The 23,429-nt window shown below is 39.9% G+C and overlaps 1 protein-coding gene across 1 annotated transcript in view; it reads right to left on the bottom strand.

Annotated features, from left to right (window-relative positions):
* Positions 1–23,429, bottom strand: part of STPG4 (sperm-tail PG-rich repeat containing 4) — a gene marked incomplete at both ends in the record, with an annotated part of 38,525 nt that overhangs the window by 11,643 nt on the left and 3,453 nt on the right. Inside the window, 2 exon segments of the mRNA XM_081253889.1 lie at positions 8,801–8,855; positions 9,643–9,707. Of these exon segments, the coding sequence (XP_081110015.1) occupies positions 8,801–8,855; positions 9,643–9,707 (120 nt within the window).

Below are 23,429 nucleotides of genomic sequence, written 5' to 3'. Positions count from 1 at the left end.
GGCCTCTCACTGCTGTGGCCTCTCCCGCTGCGGAGCACAGGCTCCGGACGCGCAGGCTCAGTGGCCATGGCCCACGGGCCCAGCCGCTCCGCGGCATGTGGGATTCTCCCAGACCGGGGCACGAACCCGCGTCCCCTGCATCGGCAGGCGGACTCGCAACCACTGCGCCACCAGGGAAGCCCTGTAATACTTTTTAAAACAGATCAAGAACCTGTATATAATCTTTACTCTAGTAAATCCTATTTGTGATGATCTATAAAAAATGACTCCCAAGTTTAGAAAAGACTTTATGCGTTGTCTTATCATAGCATTAGTCTTTTGATCTGTGTATTCAGCACCATTGTCCTTGCGTAACAAAGCTGTGAATGTAGACAGAATTTGTCATAGCACAAAAGAATTCTCCAAAGAGTTGAGCACTAATAAAATTATATCCTATTTAAATATCCCTCCCTGCTTAACACTAGCATCCATCACTGCAGACAGGTGAGGTTCTTTGTGAGTCAGTTTCTCTCCCTCATTAAATGATATTCAACAACACACTGCAAATAAAATGCAAACCCACTTCACATGAAAATGCAAATTTTACCAAATAATGCAAGATTTCGTGAAGCTGATGTAAGTAATGAAGTGCCTAAATCACAGGAACAGTCTTTGATTGACCAGTGAGGTTCCAACAAAGTTAAATCAGTTAAAAAGAAAGAAGAAAAGCTGGACAAGGATTGTGACATTATTGGCACTTCAGTAAAGAATGATTTACAATATCATAGAAGACACCCTTGGGAAAACTGATGAACCTTCAAATATTTTTTTCTAAAATTTGTTCTTTATGATTTCATTAGAATATCAAATATGAAATGAAGGATATCACAATACTATCATAAAATATTGTCAGAAAAAATAAACTAAAATCAACACAATTTCCTTTTTTAATATGATTTAGTACATAGTTGCAGTTATATTTTCATGATTTTTAGTTTAACTCTTTTTTTAATTGAAGTATGATTTATTTACAATGTTGTGTTAATTTATGCTGTACAGCAAAGTGATTCAGTTATATATACATATATACATTCTTTTTTTTTTTTTTTTTTTGCGGTACGTGGGCCTCTTACTGCTGTGGCCTCTCCCGTTGCGGAGCACAGGCTCCGGACGCGCAGGCTCAGCAGCCATGGCTCACGGGCCTAGCCGCTCCACAGCATGTGGGATCTTCCCGGACCGGAGCACGAACCCGTGTCCCCTGCATCAGCAGGCGGACTCTCAACCACTGCGCCACCAGGGAAGCCCCATATGTACATTCTTTTTAAAATTATTTTCCATTATGGTTTATCACAGGATATTGAATATAGTTCTCTGTGCTCTACAGTAGGACCTTGTTGTTTATCCATTTTATATATATAATAGTTTGCATCTGCTAACCCCAAACTCTCAATCCATCCTGCCCCCACCGCCCCCCTCCTTGGCAACCACAAGCCTGTTCTCTATGTCTGTGAGTCTGTTTCTGTTTCGTAGATAGGTTCATTTAGTTTAACTCTTTTTCAGTAAAGTTCAATAACTTTATTGATTACTCTGAAATTTTGATTCCATTTAAAGTAGGTTCACCTTAATAGGTCTTTTTTGTGGGTTAAGTTATACTTAGATAATGAAGCCTCCTGTATAAGGAATACTGGAAAATGAGGTTAATCATCAACAGGAGAATGGGTGAATAAATTGAGATGTGATAACTTGATTATTTACCCAGTAAAAAGAAATTTTAACAGGATTTCTAATAACATGAAAGTGGAACATACGCTAATTGAAAAAAAGGAAATAAAATTGTAGTGTACCATAATCACAAGTATGTTTTTGAAACTGCACAGAAAAAAAGGGAGAAAATTACTTAACATTATTGGTTGCTTACGAGTAATAGGAAATTTTAAAAATATAATTTTCTATATTTTCCAAATTTTATTCACTCATTTTTATTCTAACTTAAATTTTTTTTTTTTTTTTTTTGCGGTACGCGGGCCTCTCACTGCTGTGGCCTCTCCCGTTGTGGAGCACAGGCTCCGGACGCGCAGGCTCAACGGACATGGCTCACGGGCCCAGCCTCTCCGCAGCATGTGGGATCTTCCCGGACCGGGGCACGAACCCGTGTCCCCTGCATCGGCAGGCGGACTCCCAACAACTGCGCCACCAGGGAAGCCCTAACTTAAATTTTTAAATATATTTTTACTTAAATTTTAAGATATTTTATTAAATTTATAGATAAAAATCGTTTTAAAAATCAACTGGAACCAAAAGTCTTATAATGAAAAACATAAGTCTTTGGTCTCATCCCCCTCCAATTTCATTCCCTAATGGGTTTTGTTTTTCAGAGAGTATAACATGCAGCACAGGACGGTGAACACAGTTCTTTCACTGAAATGATATTATTCTAATTCTTTTAGGCAACTAGCACTCTTAGAAACATCTTTTCCACATATGTCTTAGGCACACGTGTCTGAGCAGGCTCTAGAGAGCCTAAGATAGCTATTTTTAACTCTTAGTTGTTCTTCTGGGAGTTATTTCCTTATCACTAAATATGTTCATATTGTTATTCCTTAATTTATATTTTAGAAATTATCTCTTGGTAACGTCCTGGAATAAATGAAGATATGGCTTTCTTGCTCTATCCACTATTCCTCTCTCCCCATCCACTCAAAGTAGCATTTTAAATCACTAATCAATGTTTACTAAAGAAATATTATTCCTTGCAGAGTCAAGTTATATAATATGATTTCTTGTCTTGCACCGTCTTTTGTTTTACCTGGAGTTAATTAGTGCCTTGTTTTTTCACTTGCACACTTTGCTATACATACTTTCTTATATTCTCCCATCACATCAGCTGTTCTTGAGTCCCTTTTTCCTTAGAAACATTCCTTCTGGAGTTCTTTACTTTCCTTCTCAAATGTGGATTGTTTCTCTCTCAGCCTGCTGTACAGTGGTCCACCTGGGACATCTTTTAACTACTTTCCCAAGTTGGATCCACTTTCTCCTGGATCCTATTCCTTCCTCTTTCTGGATTACTCCTTTGTTTTGCTGTATTTTGTCACCAATGGCACCTTTAAAAAGGGTATCTTGGAGGTAATTCTTACGAATTTTTGCGTGTTTGAAAATGTCCTTTAGGAATTTAGGATTAACATATATACACTATAAAATAGATAACCAATAAGAACCTACTGTATAGCACAGAAAACTATACTCAATATCTTATAATAACCTATAATGTAAAAGAACCTGAAAAAGAATATATATATGTATATGTATGTGTGTAGGTATAACTGAATCACTTTGCTGTACACCTGAAACTAATACAACATGGTAAATAAACTATACTTCAATGAAAAAATTTTTAGGGCTTCCCTGGTGGCACAGTGGTTAAGAATCGGCCTGCCAATGCAGGGGACACGGGTTTGAGCCCTGGTCCAGGAGGATCTCACGTGCGGTGGAGCAACGAAGCCCGTGTGCCACAACTACTGAGCCTGCGCTCTAGAGCCCGTGAGCCACAACTACTGAAGCCCGCGTGCCTAGATCCTGTGCTCCACAACAAGAGAAGCCACCACATTGAGAAGCCTGCGCACCGCAACAAAGAGTAGCCCCCGCTCCCTGCAACTAGAGAAAGCCCGTGCCCAGCAACGGAGACCCAACGCAGCCAAAAAATTAAATAAATAAATAAATAAATTTATTAAAGTAAAAAGTTAAAAAAAGAAAAGAAAAGCCAGTGTAGCAAGACTCTCAGCGGGAGCCTAAGCTGCAGCCCTCCATCGTAAGGATGTTCAATGATCAAGGCCCAGTAGGCGGGCTGGCATGTGGGTCTCGCAGGAGAGAGAACCCATCCCACTGCAAACGGGGTCAAGCAGGCCAACCCGGCCCCATGAATAAGCCTCAGTCATCAGTGGGGAGTTGTGACCCCAGAGACGGTACAATGTCTGCCACTTGGATTTGACCCCAGATCAGCTCTACACATCTAAAGACATTAAGCAAGTCACTTGGTCAAGCTCACTCATGGGGCTGCTCAGGTTCTGAGTCACCAAAGACTGAGTCTAAGTCCTGGCTCTACCTTGGGCCACTGACTTCCATTTCCTAACCTATCAAAGAGAGATGATAAATAGCACCCTCCCCACATTGCAGTGAGGATGAAATGATATGGGGTATGTCAGTCACTGAGCACTGTGCCTGGCACCAGAAAACCAATGAACGATGGTCACCACCATCATCAAAACTGACCCCAACAGAGTAGGTAAGTTTCTTCTCGTTCTAAGAGTCCTTGGCAGTTCTATGACTATGACGTTAATATCTAGAACAAGGAAACTGAATGATAAAAGTGATCAAATCATTTTCCAGATAAAGGCCTAAGGATTAATGCATTTATCTCCGGAAGGTCTGGGATGATGTTCTCCTAGCAAGCATCATTTCTTCACCACACTCACACTGCGTGCCACTATCTCCCACCGTTGGGATCAAAGCCATTTGCTCTGTGCAGTTTACAAGTCTGTGGATCTAACAAACCCGAAAGTCTGCTCTGGGAGTGTGTGTTTAAGACAGAAATGAATCACAGCCCTGAGCTATTTCTTTGTCTTGGAACATTTTCCATGAAAGTATTCTTTTCACTTTGTTGAAGGACAGGATGTTCCAAATTGTGAATCACTTTTATTTATAAAATGGGATGAATGAGGTGACATCAATGAAAACGGCAGAATAAGGATATCCGAAAAACTCCTCCTCCATAAAGCGATGAGAACAAAGGCAAAAGTGTCAGAATCAACTGCTTTGTGCTACTTCACATACCAGGCTGCTTATCCTTCAGGATGCCTAACCTGGACTAAAACCAAATTAATTTTAACTGAGTCTGTTTACTAATAGTAAATAAATCATTATTAACTCATGGCATTCATTTAAAACATGCATTTCAAAGGAAGTACAGTATCAGCCAGTGGGGGAGAAAAAAAAACTGATGTCTTGACTGCTTGCTGCCAAATCGACCTGAACACATGCATTTATCTCCATTCCTCCCCAATCAAATAAAAAAGGCACAACTATCTCCCCTCAGACATATACACCTGTACACACACAACTGTACACACACACACAGAACCAAGCGAAGAGACAACAGCCAACAGAGATCATGTGTTTGGGGAAGATGTGAAACGGTGTGGAGGAATGGTCCCTGAGGTAGCAGGGTGGAGAATGCTAAAGCCCAGTGTGTGGAGAGGGCCTGCTGATGAGAAGCGGGCTGATATGCTCCACAGAATCCAAGAAAAGCTCAGAAATTTCAGGCTTTAGACACCTGTGAGGTGGAGGCGAGGGTAAGGCTGAAAGCAGGAAGATTGACTGAGTGTCTTTTCCCCAGGTCCCTACCTACCTACTCCCAGCAGTCAGGTAGCTACCCTTCCCTCATCCCTGTAGGAAATGGAGGTTTTCATTTCCAGGGAGACTGAGCCAGAGATCTGGACCCAGGAGCCCCAGGCACTGTTAGGACAGGGGCTTTTACTGAAAACAGGAATTAAGAGAACTTCTAGACATACAGATGGCCAACAGGCACATGAAAAGATGTTCAGCATCACTGCAAATCAAAACTACAATGAGGTATCATCTCACACTGGTCGGAATGACCATGATCAAAAAGTCTACAAATAATAAATGCTGGAGAGGATGTGGAGAAAAGGGAATCCTCCTACACCGTTGGTAGGAATGTAAATTGGCACAGCCACTATGGAGAACAGTATGGAGGTCCCTTAAAAAACTAAAAATAGAGTTACCATACCATCCAGCAACCTCATCCCTGAGCACATACCTGGAAAACATGAAAACTCTAATTTGAAAAGATACATGCACCCCAATTTTCATAGAAGCACTATTTACAACAGGCAAACATGGAGACAACTCAAATGCCCATCAACAGATGAGTGGACAAAGTAGATGTGGTATGTATATATACAATGGAATATTACTCAGCCATAAAAAAGAATGAAATATTGCCATGTGCAGCAACATGGATGGACCTAGAGATTATTATACTAAGTGAAGTCAGAAAGAGAAAGACAAATACCATACGATATCACTCACATGTAGAATCTAAAAAATAATGCAAGGGAATCTATATACAAAACAGGAATAGACATAGAAAACAAACTTATGGTTACCAAAGGTGGAGGGGCGGATAAAGTAGGAGTATGGGATTAATAGATATAAACTACAACCCACAAAACAGATAAGCAACAAGGACTTACTGTATAGCACAGGGACTATATGCAATATCTTGTAATAGCCTGTAACTGAAAATAATCTGAAAAAATATATATATAAAACAGAATCACTTTGCTGTATACCTGAAACTAACAAAATATTGTAAATCAACTATACTTCAATTAAAAAAGAGAGAGAGAACTTCTGCACAACGAATGGTGAAACACCACCATCCCAGCACAGCCCGTTCCCCCACTCAGTAACCAGAACACTGGCAACCAGCTTATAGCCTAGGCAGGAGGCTGAGGAGTCATTCTGAAGCAACTGACAAGTTCAAAAGAGAAAGCCTAACAGATACAAACATTTATGAGCTACAGAGAGGAAAAGCCAGTCCTCATCTTATCAGTCTACTGTGAAATCCACCTGGAAATAATCCCCACCTGTATTAGTTTCCTGTGGCTGCTATAACAAATTACCAGAAATTTGGTGGCTTAAAACAACATAATTTTACTCTCCCATAGTCCTAGAAGCCAGAAGTCCCAAATCAATTTCACTGAGCTGAAATCAAGGTGTCGGGAGGCCTGTGGTCCCTCTGGAGACTGTTAGAATCCATTCCCTGCCTCTTCCATCTTCTGGTGGTGCCACCTTCCTTGGTTTTTGGCCACATCACTCAAATCTCCACCTCCCTGGTCACATTGCTTTCTCCTCCTTTCTTAAATTTCCCTCTGCCTCCATTTTATAAGGACATTTGTGATTGCATTTAGGGCCCACTGGATAATCCAGGATAATTTTTCCATCTCAAGATCCCTAACATACTCACATCTGCAAAGTTTTTGCCATCTGGTAACATTTATAGGTTCTGGGCAATAGGACTTGGGCACATCTTTGTGGTCTATTATTTAGCCCACCACACCACCCACATACAGAAGGTTTTCAATTAGCTTTTTAGTTTCTCACACTTAAGTATTAGTGAAATAAAAATTTTTTCACCTTTATTGGATATCTGAATTTCTTATTTTATGAATTGTCTATTCACTGCCTTCATCCGTTTTACTTTTCTATTGGTGTTTTTCCTATAACTCATCAAGAGAATTTCAGATAAGGCCATTAACCATTTATCTGCCATGTATGTTGAAAATACTTTTCCTAATTCACATTTGCCTATTAACTTTGTTTACAGTTTGTTCCCTGATGTACAAAAAATTCAGAATGCTATGTAATCAAATCTAAGACTTCTTTTCCTTTGCAATTCATCCACTGCTGTTATCTCAGAAAGTCAGCCTTATCCTAAAATTAGATATATGCTAACATATTTTACCCTGGTTTTATAGTCTCAAAAGTACTTAATTCTTTAATCAATATAGAATTTATTATAATATGTGGTATGAAGAGTCTAATATTTACAAGTTAATTAATCAATTGTCTAGCACAAAATAGCTCTTCCTTTCCCTACTGATTTGTCATACCATCTTTATCAAATATAAAAATTTTACATATTCTAGAGTCTGTTTTTGAGCTCTGTTCAGTTGTCTCAACTCCTCTTTCATATGCTCGCTGTATCTTTTCCCCCTCAAGTTTCTAGTTACAAATAAATAATCATAGTCCATCAAAACACCCCAAAATAACTTCATATTTTCTCATTCTTTCTTTTTTTATATTTTGGCATCCTACTGATTAGTTACTTATCTAAAAGAGTTCATTTTTATCAAATACATGTACATGTATTTGAAAATTTTTAGAAACAGGAAAGCACTTTCACCTTTTTTAAGGAAAGAAACTAGGACTACTTTTCTTTCTTGCTGTTCATACAGTGATATATTGAATATCTTTGATGATTTAAATAATTAATTAATTCAACAAACACTATGTGTCAGCCATTTTCCTAAGCACTAGGTATACAAGACAAAAACAGACAAAAATCCCCACCTTCATGAAGCTTACATTCTGGTGGGGGAGACAGATAAAAACAGGATACATAAATTTTTAAATGTAATGTATCAGGCAGTGATGAGTGCTATGGAGAAAAATAAACCAAGAAAGAGGGACAGGAAATTCTGAACAGGTGACTAGAGATGACCTCAATGAGAAGGTCATATGAGTCAAGACCTAAAGAAAGTAAAGGAACCTTTACTTTTCTTCTATAACTTGACACAAATGGGTTACTTACATTGAAATAACCAGTGTATCTTTAGATATATTTTAAGTATATATTTTTTAAAAAATTTATTTATTTTTGGCTGTGTTAGGTCTTCATTGCTGCACGCAGGCTTCTCATTTTAGTGGCTTCTCTTGTTGCGGAGCAAGGGCTCTAGGTGCATGGGCTTCGATAGTTGTGGCTCACGGGCTTAGTTGTTCCACAGCATGTGGGATCTTCCTGGACCAGGGCTTGAACCCGTGTCCCCTGCATTGGCAGGCGGATTCTTAACCACTGCACCACCAGGGAAGCTCTTCAGTATATCTTAAATCAACTACATTAATCATTCATTGCTTTTCTACTACGATGAGTGAAATGTTAATCTTGATATATCAAAAAGGAATCATCGTATATTTTAAACATCAAATTCATTATGAGTTAATTGTCTACCAATGTACTTACAGGAGTGAAGCAGCCTGTTGGAAACCTTTGAACTGTAGAACGAAATACAAAGCTCCTATATTAAAAAAACAAAAATAGATATGATCTTCTAAATCTATTTTTTTTTAATGTGAGGATCTTTAACATATTCCCTGTCTCTCATTAAATATTTTAAAATGCTAATCTGGGGACTTCCCTGGTGGTGCAGTAGATAGGGCTCTGTGCTCCCAGTGAAGGGGGCCCAGGTTCGATCCCTGGTCAGGGAACTAGATCCCACATGCATGCCACAACTAAGAGTTCGCATACCACAACAAGGAGCACACGTGTTACAACTAAGGAGCCCACCAGTCACAACTAAGGAGCCCACCTGCCGCAACTAAGGAGCCCATGTGCTGCAACTGAGGAGCCAGCGAGCCGCAACTAAGACCCAGCGCAACCAAATAAATAAATAATAAATATTTTTTAAAAATGCTAATCTAATATGATGGGCATAAATGAGGTTTAAAAGTCGTTAGTGTTGGGACTTCCCTGGTGGTACAGTGGTTAAGAATCCATCTGCCAGTGCAGGGGACACAGGTTAGATCCCTGTTCCTGGAATATCACACATGCCGTGGAGCAACTAAGCCTGAGCACCACAACTATTGAAGCCCGTGTGCCCTAGAGCCCACACACCACAACTACTGAGCCCATGCGCCTAGAGCCCGAGCTCCACAAGAGAAGCCACAGCAATGAGAAGCCCATGCACAGCAACAAAGACCCAACGCAGCCAAAAAAAAAAAAAGTCATTAGTGTTGGTGGTTAAGTATGTAAATAGAAAGGCATCAGTGAAATTAGTAAAAGCAATTTAATAAGTATATAATTACCTGGAAGCATGCTTGGGAACTTGTGCAGGAAGTAGCTCGTATTGTCCTGGTGAAAGCTGAACAGACTACACAGAATGGACAAGGACATCAATAAGAGATTAATACAGGTCTCAAACTCACTTTATTATCTATCATTCATAATCCTTTATTTTATTACCATACAACATTATATAATTTATTTTCTATTTTGAGAGCGGAAAAGGTACACTTTCAAAGGTAGAGCTTCAAAACACTCAACAGATATTCACTTTTCATGATGAATATTATGACAGTATGCCTACAGTGGTATGGAGAAAAATGCTGTACAATTAATCATATTTTAAATGTACTAGATTCAACAAATCCAATTGATCACCAATTAGTGAGCCTGCTCTGTTGGTAAAGAACTGTGCTAGGTATGGTGGGGAATACAGGAGTGTTCTCATAATACATAAACAATGCTAATATAAAACACTATAATCAACACTAAAAGAAAGATTGAAGATGTTGGGGATAGGGAGAGATTAACCCAACTGGGTGACCAACAGCTAACATCACATACTCAATGGTGAAAAGCTAAAAGCTTTTCCTCTAAGGTCAGGAACAGGACAAGGGTGCCTGTGTCTCCATTCCTATTCAACATAGTACTGGAAGTCCTAGCCAGAGTAATTAGGCAAGAAAAAGAAATAAGGTAACCAAATTGGAAAGGAAGAAGTAAAACTGTCCCTGTTTGCAGATGACATAATCTTATATATAAAAAACTCTAAAGACTCCACCAAAAAACTGTTTGAACTAATAAGGAAATTCAGTAAAGTTGCAGGATACAGAAACAACATACAAAAATCAGTTGAAAAAAAATCAGTTGAGTTCCTATACACTAACAATGAAGTATCTGAAAAAGAAATTAAGAAAACAATCTCATTTACAATAGCATCAAAACATAAAATACTTAGGAATAAATTTAACTAAGGAGATGGAAGATCCGTACACTGAAAACTATAAGACACTGATGAAAGAAACTGAAGAAGACACAAATAAATGGAAAGATATCCCATGTTTATGGATTAGAAGAATTAATATTGGTAAAATATCCATATTATCCAAAGCAATCTACAGATTCAGTGCAATCCCTATCAAAATCTCAGCAGCATTTTTTCAAAGATATAGAAGAAACAATCCTAAATTCAGTATGGAACCACAAACGGCCCCAGATAGTCAAAGCAATCTTGAGAAAGAAGAACAAAGCTGGAGGGATCACACTTCCTGATTTCAAACTATATTGCAGAGCTACAGCAATCAAAACAGTATGATACCAGAATAAAAACAGACACATAGACTAAAGGAACAAAATAGAGAGCCCAGAAATAAATCCACACAGAAACAGTCAACTAATCTTTGACAAGGGCACCAAGAATACACAATAGGGAAAGGATAGTCCCTTCAATAAATGGTATTGGGGAGACTGGATATCCACATGCAAAAGAACAAAACTAAACCCTATCTTATGCACAACTACTAACTCAAAATGATTGAATACTTAAACATAACATATGAAATGATAAAACACCTAAAAGAAAACATATAGAAAAATCTCCTGGACATTGGTCTCAGCAATGATTTTTTTAGATATGACACCAAAAGTACAGGCAACAAAAGCAAAAATAAACAAGTAGGACTACATCAAAGTATAGCCAAGGAAACAATCAATAAAATGCAAAGGCAACCTAAGGAATGGGAGAAAATATTTGCAAACCATATATCTGATAAGGTGTTAATATCCAAAATATATAAGGAACTCATACAACTCAATAGCAAAAAGACAAGGAATCAAATTTAAAAATGGGCAAAAGACTTGAGTAGACATTTTTCCATAGAAGACATACAAATGACCAACAAGTACATGGAAAGGTGCTCAACATCACTAATCATCAGGGAAATGAAAATCAAAACCACAATGAGATATCACCTCACACCAGTTAGAATGGCTATTATCAAAAACACAAGAAATAACTAGTGTTGGTGAGGATGTGGAGAAAAGGGAACCCTTGTGCACTTTGGTGGGAATATAAAATTGTATAGCCATTATGGAAAACAGTATGGAGGTTCCTCAAAAAATAAAAACAGAACTACCATATGATCTAGCAATCCCACTTCTGGGTATATATCTGAAGGAAACAAAATCAATATTTGGAAGAGATACCTGCAGTCCCATGTTCACTGCAGCATTATTCACAATAACCGAGCTATGGAAATAACCTAGGCACCCATCCATGGATGAATAGATAATGAAAATGTGATATATATTCCCTTAATGCATAAACTATATTGGAATGTTGTTCAGCCATAAAAAAGAAGGAAAGCCTACCATTTGCAACAACATGGATGAACCCGGAGAACATTATGCCAAGTTGAATAAGCCAGAGAAAGACAAATACCATTTTGTAACAGTTATATGTGCAATCTAAAAAGGTTGTACTCATAGAAACAGAGAGTAAAATGGTGGTTCCCAGATTGGCAGGTGGGGGAAATGGGGAGATGTTGGTCAAAAGGTACAAACTTTATTATAAGATGAATAAGTTCTGGAGATAGAATGTACAGCATGGTGACTATAGTTAATAATACTGTATTGTATACTTGAAAATTGCTAAGAGAGAAGATCTTATGTGCTTTGTGGTTTTGTTTTTTTGTTTTTCTTTTAATTATTTGGCTGTGTCCCATGGCATGTGGGATGTTAGTTTGCAACCAGGGATCGAACCCGCACAGTAGAAGTGTGGTCTTAAACACTGGACTGCCAGGGAAGTCCCCATTCTTATGTGCTCTTATCACACACACACACAAAATGGCAACCATGTGAGGTGATGGATGTGCTAATTAACTTGATTGTGGTAATCATTTCACAATATGTGTGTGTGTGTATATATATATATATATATATATATATATATATATATAACAAATCATGTTGTACACCTTAAATATATTCAATTTTATTTGTCAGTTACACCTCAGTAAAGCTGGGGGGTATAATTAAATAAATAAATCCAACTGGGGGATCTAAAGATGGTAAAGACAGTGAGATTTGAGTGGGGTTTTAAGGAAGGTAAGACTTCCTTGAGGGAGGCAAGAGAGGGATTCTAAGAAGGAGAAACACCGTAGAATTCTTCCATTTTGGGAAGGATTCTTCCCAGGATTCAGTAGTATAACTCCTCCTTGCCAGCTCCTTGAACACAGGAAGTTCTGGAGGTCCGGTCAGTCTTCCCCTGGCTTCTCATTCTCTTTCCTTCCCTCCCTCCCTTCCTTCACACATCCCACTCTCTGTGCTTACCAGTTCCTGACACTCCCTTATTTCCCTTACCTCAGGGCTAATATCCACAGACCCAAGGACAGTGGAGCCACCCAGGTAGTTTGCAATGTTTCACAACGGGCAGAGAGATAGTCTCTTCTACAGTGGATTTTTCAGTCCATTAGAAATCCTATCAGGATACTCGTAAGATGAATGCAGCCAAAAGACTGTCAGGTACAATATTTTTAGGTACTACTGGTGGAAATTTCATCCAGTGTGTCTTCTTCTCTGAGAAATGGTCTCTTGCTTCACATGGAAGTATCAGTGACTCACCACCCAAACATCTTTATGGTCTGAGAAATAGACAGCATTGGACTTTCTCAAAAAGATGCCTGTCTAATGGTACCAATGATGTTGTTCTTACCAGCACCCTGTAATTTTCATCAGCTCCAGAAACTATGTGAGTCCCAGTCCCTGAGATGTCTTCTGTATCAGATTCACTTTCACTTACCATTCTCTTCACAAATTTACTTGTGACAATCACTGCTCTGCCTTGCAGTTGCTCTATGAGAGTTCATCCTCAAATAATACCTGCTAAATGAGCCAACTTTGAGCACCATTTTTTTTTCATTTAATTGCATGATGAACTGTTCCATCTTATCAATGCTTTGCTCTTCATTATTCTAACACTTAAGTCTTCGATTCCCTGAAGTATTACCTGCCAGCCCCCTCCTAGACACAAAATTTCTCTCTGTTGACACCTTGCTCAATGAAAAACCATCCTGTTGAAAATTCATTCCTTCAGCCATTATTTTACTATGAAGCACTTTGCAAATAAACATGTCTTCAGAGATATTTGATCACAGCTATGAACACAGCTAACAAAAACCAATGAACCGGTTAGATTTTCTCAACCATCATCTCCCAATCAGCTGTTCAAGGATGTCTTTTGAATGCATTGAAATGGATCCTTGGATTCATTCTCTGAGTTAATAGAGGTGCCATTCCATCCTGCCTACCTCCTTTTGACCTAAAACAGATATTGGGAGGTAGTGGGGGGGTGTGGGCAGAATCACCACATTTGTTTCTTTTCACATAAGTTTCATCTTCTAAGACAATGCTAAAGCTAACCTAGACAGAAGTTTGAGGCAATTTTAAATTTTGTTTAATTGTGCTTTTCATTGAAATGTCTCTAGCCTAGGAAGTGAATAAGTTTTAAAATGGAAAATAAAAAGAAATAAGAGCAAAAATATTAGTTGGAAAAATTTTTGATTTCTACAAATGAACATGAATGAAAAGACTATTACTTGCACACTGAAAACAAGTCAAATCTATAGAAAGAAAAAAAATTAAAGGTAAGTTAAGTCTCTTTGCTCCCTACCTAACCTCTGCTTCCTAAATGGAAACCACTGTTAATGATTGCTTAAGTATCACCCAAGAAAACAAGTATGCATTTAACATCGTATATATATTTGTTTTTATTTTTACAAATGGGATTATGCTATAAATATTGGTCTGTTCCTTGAGTTTTTTCATTTAGTAATATATCTTGGAGGTGCTTCCATATCAACACAGATAGACATACCTCATTATTTTTAATGGTAGCACAGCATTATATGGATGTAGCATTATATAACTAGCCCTCTAGTTAGATAAATTTATGAACAATGCTGCAGTATTTTATATAAATATCTCACTGTACTTTCATAAGACTATTTGTAGGAACTACTGAGCTCGCGTGCCTCAACAAGAGAGCCTGTGTGCCACAAACTATAGAGCCCAGGTGTGCCTGGAGCTGGTGCGCCACAACTAGAGAGAGAAAAAAAAAAAAACCATGCCACAACTAGAGAGAAGACCGCACACCACAACTAGAGAAGCCCACACGCAGCAACGAAAGATCCCGCATGCTGCAACTAAGACCTGATGCAGCCAAAAAAATAAAGAAATTAAATAAATAAAATTAATATATTTTTAAAAGACCATTTTTAGGGTAAATTCCTGACAGTGGAATGGTCCCTATGTGCATTTAAAATATGAACAAGAATCATCAAACCACCCTCCAAAATACCCGCAACAATTTTTATGCATACAGAATATCTCTTTCTGTACTCCCTTTGCCAATATAATGGGTATCATCCAACTTAAATTGTTGATCATCTGACAGGCAAAAAATTGTGTCTACCTGCTTTTGTTCTTTTGTAATTATTTAATAATTAGTGGAAGCCAAGCATCACTTTATGTTTTTTAGCAACTGGTATATCTCTTTGTGAGTTGCTAGCTCGTATCATTTTTTCATTTTTATTTGCATTTCTCTGATCATTAGCAATGTTGAGCATCTTTTCATGTGTCTGCTGGCCATCTGTATGTCTTCTTTGGAAAAATGTCTATTCAAGTCTTCTACCATTTTTAATTGTCTTGGTTTTGGGTTTTGTTTTGTTTTTATATTGAGTTGTGTGAACTGTTTATCTATTTTGTATATTAACAACTTCCTTATTGGTCATATCATTTGCAAATATTTTCTCCCATTTAGTAGGCTGTCTTTTCATTTTGTTGATGGTTTCCTTTGCTGTGCAAAAGCTTTTAAATTTAATTAGGTCCCATTTGTTTATTTTTGCTTTAGTTTCCTTTGCCTGAGGAGACATATCCAAAAAAATATTGCAGCAATTTATGTCAGAGAGTGTTCTGCCTATGTTTTGTTCTAGAAGTTTTATGGTTTCTGGTCTTACATTTAGGTCTTTAATCCATTGAGCTTATTTTTGTATATGATGTGGGAAAATGTTCTAATTTCATTCTTTCACATGTAGCTGCCCAGTTTTCCCAGCAGCACTTACTGACGAGACAGTCTTTTTTTCCCCATTGTATATTCTTGCCTCCTTTGTCATAGCTTAACTGACCATAAGTGCGTGGGTTTGCTTCTGAGCTCTCTATTCTGTTCCATTAATCTATGTGTCTGTTTTTGTGCCAGCACCATGCTGTTTTGATCACTATAGCTTTGTAGTATAGCCTGAAGTCAGGGAGAGTCATGATTCCGGCTTTGTTCTTTTATCTCAAGATTGCTTTGGCTATTCAGGGTCTTCTATGGTTCCATATAAATTTTAGGATTATTTGTTCTAGTTATATGAAAAATGTCATGGGTATTTTCATAGGGATTACATTAAATCTGTAGATTTCTTTGAGAAGTATGGATGTTTTAACCATACTAACTCTTCCAAGCCATGAACGTGAAATATCTTTCCATCTCTTTGTATCACTTTCAATTTCCTTCATCAGTATTTTATAGTTTTCAGAGTATAGGTCTTTCACCTCCTTGGTTAAGTTTATTCCTAGGTATTTTATTCTTTTTGCTGTGATTTTAACTGAGATTGTCTTCTTGCTTTCTCTTTCTGACAGTTCATTATTAGAGTATAGAAAAGCAACAGATTTCTGTATATTAATCTTGTACCCTGCAACTTCACCAAATTCATTTATTAGTTCTAATAGTTTTTGTTGGTGCCTTTGCTCATTTTTAAACCAGAATGTCCATTTCAATTGCATTATGAGAGAGCATGACTCATTTTTACCCTTTGAAGCAAGAGTGTTGAAGCCATGCAGTTAGTGGTCAGTGTTTCTTGAAAGTCCCTTGCAGCTTCACTACCTGATGGCACTCTACTCTTCTGCATTGGCTGACCTTGGCCAGTACTGACTCATTGCCTACAGACTGGGGCAGAGTCACCATCTTCTCCTCGCCCCGTTCATTGTAGGGAAACTCTGGCACAGACTTATTTGACTTTGGGTTGCTCTGAAACTCCCCTACCATGTTGATTTCAAGCTTAGGCTTTAAACTTTCCCATTTAAATCACTGGATCCAGGTTTCCAGTTGAAAACATAAACAGTGCATTTTAAATGGTCCTGGACTTATACTCTGCAAGATGGAGTGGCACTGGGGCACAATTTTTCTGTGGGGCATTTTGGCAATGCATCTCAAAAGACTTAGACATCTACATGCCCTTTCCTCAACAACTCCACTCTCTGACTAAAAGCAGGAAATGACTGAATATGCAGTATTAGTATTAGGTTATGTCCTTACAGTAGAATACTATGCAGCTATTTAAAATGATGTAGAGGGGCTTCCCTGGTGGCACAGTGGTTGAGAATCTGCCTGCTAATGCAGGGGACGCTGGTTTGAGCCCTGGTCTGGGAGGATCCCACGTGCCGCGGAGCGGCTGGGCCCATGAGCCACAACTACTGAGCCTGCGCATCTGGAGCCTGAGCTCCGCAGCAGGGGGGGCCGCGATAGTGAGAGGCCCGCGCACTGCGATGAAGAGTGGCCCCTGCTTGCCACAATTGGAGAAAGCCCTCGCACGGAAACAAGATGCAACACAGCAAAAATAAATAAATTAATTAATAAACTCCTACCCCCAACATAAAATAAAATAAAATAAAATAAAATGATGTAGAGAATACATGATGGTGTGAAAAAGATTCACAATATACTTCCAAGGGAAAAAAAGAGTTCTGCTTTCTGCTAATGGCAGGCTAGGTTATTTGGATGATGAAACTTCCCACTGCAGACAACTACTAGAAATGAGAGTTGAAATATTAAAAATAGACAGAGCTTTTAAAAAGATATGAAATTGATGACAATAAGGAATATAAACCCCACAAACCAAGAGATAGCAAGAAACCAGACAGGCAAATGGCCCAGTTTTGCTCAGAGGATGTATGCTGGTCCAGACTAAACTCAGCAGAGGAACAGAGCTGGGTTTGAGTGAACTTCAGAGCCCTAGAAGGATCCAGAGGCCAAAGCCTGGACCATCAATGTTGCTGATTTAATGGAAGTCCTACCAACAGGAATTGGAGGCCCTAAAAGGGGACTTCCTGAAAGCAAACCTACCACCTCACCCCAATGCTAGGGACTGCAAAAAGAGTTGTCTTGGTGCTAAGGAGAATTAGGAAAGGGGGAAGAAACACATCCTTGAGAGACTGTAACCGTGGGCTGGTTCCTTTCATGGATTCAGTCCAAATGCCCATCACTAGAGTGATTCAAGAATATATAAGCAGTGTATTTCAAGTGGCACCAAACTGGTAGCTCCCCTAAGTATTAGCAGAAGCAAAAGTAAACCTTCTCTGAAGGAAAAAGGCTTTCATCTTAGGGAATTCATGAAAACAACCTTTCAGTGGGAACGAGCAACACACAGTCAAAGATAATCACACATCCAAGGAACCAAAATGAGTAAGGCCGAGGCAGATTTCAGAAATGTAAGCAATCATTAATTCATTCATGTATTCAACAAATATTAACCATCAGACACTGTTCTAGAGGCAAAGATGTAGCAGTGAACAAAGCAGGTAAGTATTCATGTCCTCATGAAGCTTCACTCTCACGGAAGGAGGCAGACAACAAATAATAAATGCAAAGTGCAAATAAATTATATAGTATACTGAGGGCTCTAGGTGCTATGGAAACAATGAAAGAGCAGGGTAGGAGGGTCAGGAGTGTCAGGTGGCCAATTTAAATGAGGCTCATTGAGAAGGTGACACTTGAACAAAGACTTGAAGGAGAGGGGATAAGCCATGCAGATATCTGGGATAAGAGCATATGAAGGAAGATCCAGTGCAAGGACTCTGAGGTCAGAGTGGGAGTAGCAAATTCAAGAAGCAGCCAGGATGAGGCCAGTGGGGCAGGATGAGAGTGAGGGAAGACACAAGAGATGAGGTCACAAATGAGGCCTATCCACCATCAACCTGTTGGTCCTGAAAACAGCCACTCAGAGATCACACCGACTATCACAAAGCCTGAACACAGAGGTTCTCAATCAGGAATGTTTTTTTGGTTTTTGGTTCCCCCCTTCCTCAGGGGAAATTTGGACAATGTCTGGAGACAGTTTCAGTTGTTACAACTGGGAGGGGGGGATTGCTAATTGGCATCTAATTATCCTGAAATGCTGCTAAACATCCTACAAAGCACAGAACCGCCCCCTACCACAGAGAATTATCCTGACCCAAGAGTCAATAGTGCCAAGGGTGAGAAACCCTAAATTCGACATAAAATGGAGAAGTCAAAAAGGCAGTTGGATATACAAGTCTGGAGTTCAACAGATAAGGTTGGGCAGGAGATATACATTCAGAAATTCATAAACAAATAACTGGTGTTCAAAGCCTTGAGACTGAATCAGATCAGCGGGGAGTGAGTGTAGATGGGGAAGAGGTGTTGTGTGCCTGGCATTCCAACAGGAAGAGGGCAGGGAAGAGGGGCTGAACCGGTCAAAAGGCTGAGAAGAGGAAAACAAGAATGAGGTTTGAGGAGGAGGTGTCAGGGGTTTGGAAAGAGGGGAGATGTGAGAGAAAGCTACCCAGGAGAATGGGAGAGTAAACAGACTAGGGAAGTCCATTCTGGGCCCACAGGAGGTGAAGAATTTAAAATGAGACTAGTCATCTGGCTACACAGATGCAGGTTCAAAGTTCGAAGAGAGATTTTTTTTTTTTTTTTTTTTTGCAGTACGTGGGCCTCTCACTGTTGTGGCCTCTCCCGTTGCAGAGCACAGGCTCCAGACGCACAGGCTCAGCAGCCATGGCTCACGGGCCTAGCCGCTCCGCGGCATGTGGGATCTTCCCAGACCGGGGCACGAACCCGTGTCCCCTGCATCGGCAGGCAGACTCTCAACCACTGCGCCACCAGGGAAGCCCTCGAAGAGAGATTTGACTAAGGTTGTGGCTTTGCCAAACAAGTGAGATGAGCCATCAGGGGCCAGGGAATTGAGGGCATATGCAGGGAGTAACTCTCTAATGATTAACTTAAGCTTTGAAAGGAAGGAAAGCACTGAAAGTTGAGAGGCAATGAAAGGTGGTAGTATAATCAGATAGGGTAGGGAGTCCGCAGAGAAAGAAAATGAGGCATGGCTTTCCTGACATAAGAGAAGCCATTTTTGGCCTAAGCCATTTTGTGATCTAAGCCTGGCCTCGGTAATTAATGATCTTACGGGAAGTGAGGAAATGCAGGAACAAAGAAAAAGTAGTCAAGGAACAATAGGTCAGCAATAAAACAGAGTCCCAGTTCCTCCTCAAGGGATATACATAACAATTTGATATGCGTCTTTGAGTTCTGCAGGAACTAAGGCCTCCACCCAGGTGGAGGATAGGATGATGCTGCCCCTCCTGACTTCAATCAACTAAAGCTTGGACTCTGTCGACCTTTGCCCTGATCCTACGCTGAATTCTCCTCTGCTCAAGCCCCATCATGAATATGCATGTACCTTTAGCTTTAGACTTCCCCAATTTTGCTGTTGGGGAGACACTGCTTTGGGAAAGATACCTGTTTTCTCCTAACTTGCTGCAAGTAATAAATCCTTCCTCCTCCCGCTCTTTGGCTTAGTTGTATCTTTTGGTTCGACACCCACCAGGAGGCAAACTCATTTTTCGGGCAACAGTGAGATCAATGGATTGTAGACTGGGTGGGAACAGAAAAATTGTTGAGGTTGGGATATTAGAGTGGGTAAGGCAGAAGATCAGGGGAGAGTGATCAGAGTGGGATGCATGCAACTGAAATTAAGGAGGGTTGAAATGATTGGTGTTGAAAAAAATTTAAGGAGTGAGGGCTGAAGTGCAGGAGAGTTCAAGAAACTGAGAAGCCAGATTGTTGGAAAATCATCATCTACGAGTGTACTGAAATTATGACAGGAGTAGTGGAAAAGAGTGACAGGGTGCAAAGGGAGCTAAAATCATCCAGAAATAAGGTGGAGTAACACAGGGGTTACTGGGATGACTGCAACACTGGGAAAAAGCAGGTCATAAAATTATATAATGGAGAGAAAAGTCCCACTTCTGCTCATATATTCTAAAATAAAAACATTATTTCTCTAATAAGAAAAAAATTACTGTAAAAGTTGTAGGTCTATATCAAATAGTCTTTGGAAAGAGCCAGATATAGATGAGTATACACACATACACATTTAAATGTGAATATAAATATATCTATGCACATATGATTCTTTGATATAGATTCTCCTCTTCAGTTACATGCTTCAGAATAAAGGTGTTAAAAATAGTAAAAACTTTCTTACAAATGAAGAACAGCACTAACAAGATATAATGTGAATATTTTATTAAAAATTATGATGCTTGAGAATGCTGTTCTATCTTAATAAATAACAATAATGTATACTGTATCTACCTCGAATTCCAATTATTATTTTACTGAGTTCTGCTATTAAAAAAACAGAATTATGAATTTTTTTCTCCTACTTCACTTCATACAAACACTTTAATGCAAGCAGGATCATATGCCTAGATGCAAAAGATAGAACTATAAAGTTTCTAGAAGAAAGCATAGGAGAATATGTGTACAGCCTTAGAGTAGGCAGGGATTTCTTTTTTTTTTTTTTTTTGTGGTACTCGGGCCTCTCACTGCTGTGGCCTCTCCCGTCGCGGAGCAGAGGCTCCGGAGGCGTAGGCCCAGAGGCCATGGCTCACGGGCCCAGCTGCTCTGCGGCATGTGGGATCCTCCTGGACCGGGGCACGAACCTGTGTCCCCTGCATCGGCAGGTGGACTCCCAACCACTGCGCCACCAGGGAAGCCCTCTTTATTTTTTAAATTAATTTTTATTGGAGTATAGTTGCTTTACCAGAATTATGAATTTTATTGGTCACTAAACAGGGTTACATCTGAATAGCTCTCCTCCCGTGAATATATTATTATATGCCTTTGAAACAGAAAATTAGGAAAACATTTAATTCTTCCAGTTTCTGGAGCTCAAGCCTTTGTGGGAGGTAGGGAGAGAGAGGAGAAAGAAAGGAAAGAAACAGGAAAAGTATGTTTTCAGAAGGTTTTTATCCATCCCTCTGGGTAAGCCACACTCTTTTGGTCTTTTAAAGCTTTAAATTTTGCCTAATACCAATCATCTATGTTTTCTCCTTTCAGCAGTGGGCCTGGGCCTACCCTTTGAAACCTCTAAAAGCCAGAAGAGAGGAAGCAGAAGAGAAGTAAATGGCGAGGGAGGCTAACGCAGAATGATTTTGTATTGGAGGTGGCCAGAACGATTTCACACGTTGCCTGTTTACCTGATACCAAGTCATAAAAGTCTAATTTAGTGTTTGTATTCAGCCACTGAACCAAACGGGATAAGATTTATCCCGTGAACGTTTATCATCCTGTCCTGTTTCAAAGCTATAATTTGCAAAGCTGCAGGAAGGGTTCACGGTTGGATACGACAGGTGCTCATCCTGCTGAAGGTTCCTTGTCCACCCTACTAACCACACCCTTTCCATTTAATTCAACCTCCTGTGGCAATGCATCTTCTCAGGTTATCACTATATTATTCTGATAAGGTGGTGAAGACTGATACTATTATTAGCTCCTTTATAGATGGGAGATATTAAGGCCCAAAGTCCCAAATAACAAAGTCCAAGTCCCAGCTCTGGCCCTTGGGCAGGCCCCAGACACTGCTCTGCCCCTCCGGTGAAACAGCTCCCTCGGATTCCACCCCCTGAAACCCTGCCCCTCATTCAAGGCCAGAGGCGCAAGGTAGACTGGAAAAAGCACCAAACTGGGGCTCAGAAGCCCTCCGTTAAAAGTACTGCCTCCCCTCTTTATTAGCTATGTGCCTCAGAACCAGTTACTTCATCTCTGTTCACCTCAGTTTTCTCATGTGCAAAATGGGGATTAACATCCGTTTTGCCTATCTCAGAATGCCTGTGACGAACTACTAGGAGAATATATGTGGAAGCTCACAGCAAACCGTTAAGAGCCACACGAATGTCATATGTTATCCAAGGTCCAGCTTGAGTCCTACTCAATCCAGGGAGCCTTCCAGACTTTCAATCCCACCCCCTGGCATTTCCTCTTACACTATTTATCTCAGTACTCGATCTATGGGCTCTTGTGTTGTTATTTAAATATTTCCAAGTCAGGAACATCTTCCCTCAGAAGAGCCTAGCCCAGGGCTATAAGCAAGCAGTTCTCTGTATTCTCAATGTGATGCATGAACTGGTGGAGCTGAGAGTACACCCTGACCCTCCTGGTACCAGGGTGCTCATTTCTACAGGAAATTTTGCAAAAGCTTCCCTATGGTGTATAGTTATACTCACGCTCTAATAAGAGGATTACTGACTGAAAGGCAAAGTTTTCTCTTTAAAAGAAGAGGGCAGGGCTTCCCTGGTGGCGCAGTGGTTGAGAGTCCGCCTGCCGATGCAGGGGACGCGGGTTCGTGCCCCGGTCTGGGAAGATCCCACATGCTGCGGAGCAGCTGGGCCCGTGAGCCATGGCCGCTGAGCCTGCGCATCCGGAGCCTGTGCTCCGCAACGGGAGAGGCCACAACAGTGAGAGGCCCGCGTACCGCAAAAAAAAAAAAAAAAAAAGAAGAGGGCACACCATATCAACTGCTTGAAGAGACCAGAAGCATGGCCCCATCACAGATAAGACCCCAAGTCAGGGGAATCCTGCCAACAGTTCCCAGCGAGGGAAAAAAAATTTCCCCATGCACTCACTTTAGGTTGAAGAGGTCTCACAGGGATACACCTTGCTGGATATATTTGCAAATGAGACAGCCCT

This window comes from Mesoplodon bidens, assembly GCF_964165515.1.
Source record: "Mesoplodon bidens genome assembly, chromosome: 14".
In the NCBI taxonomy this organism is placed as follows: Eukaryota; Metazoa; Chordata; class Mammalia; order Artiodactyla; family Ziphiidae; genus Mesoplodon; species Mesoplodon bidens.
This window is presented reverse-complemented; position numbering and strand designations above follow the sequence as displayed.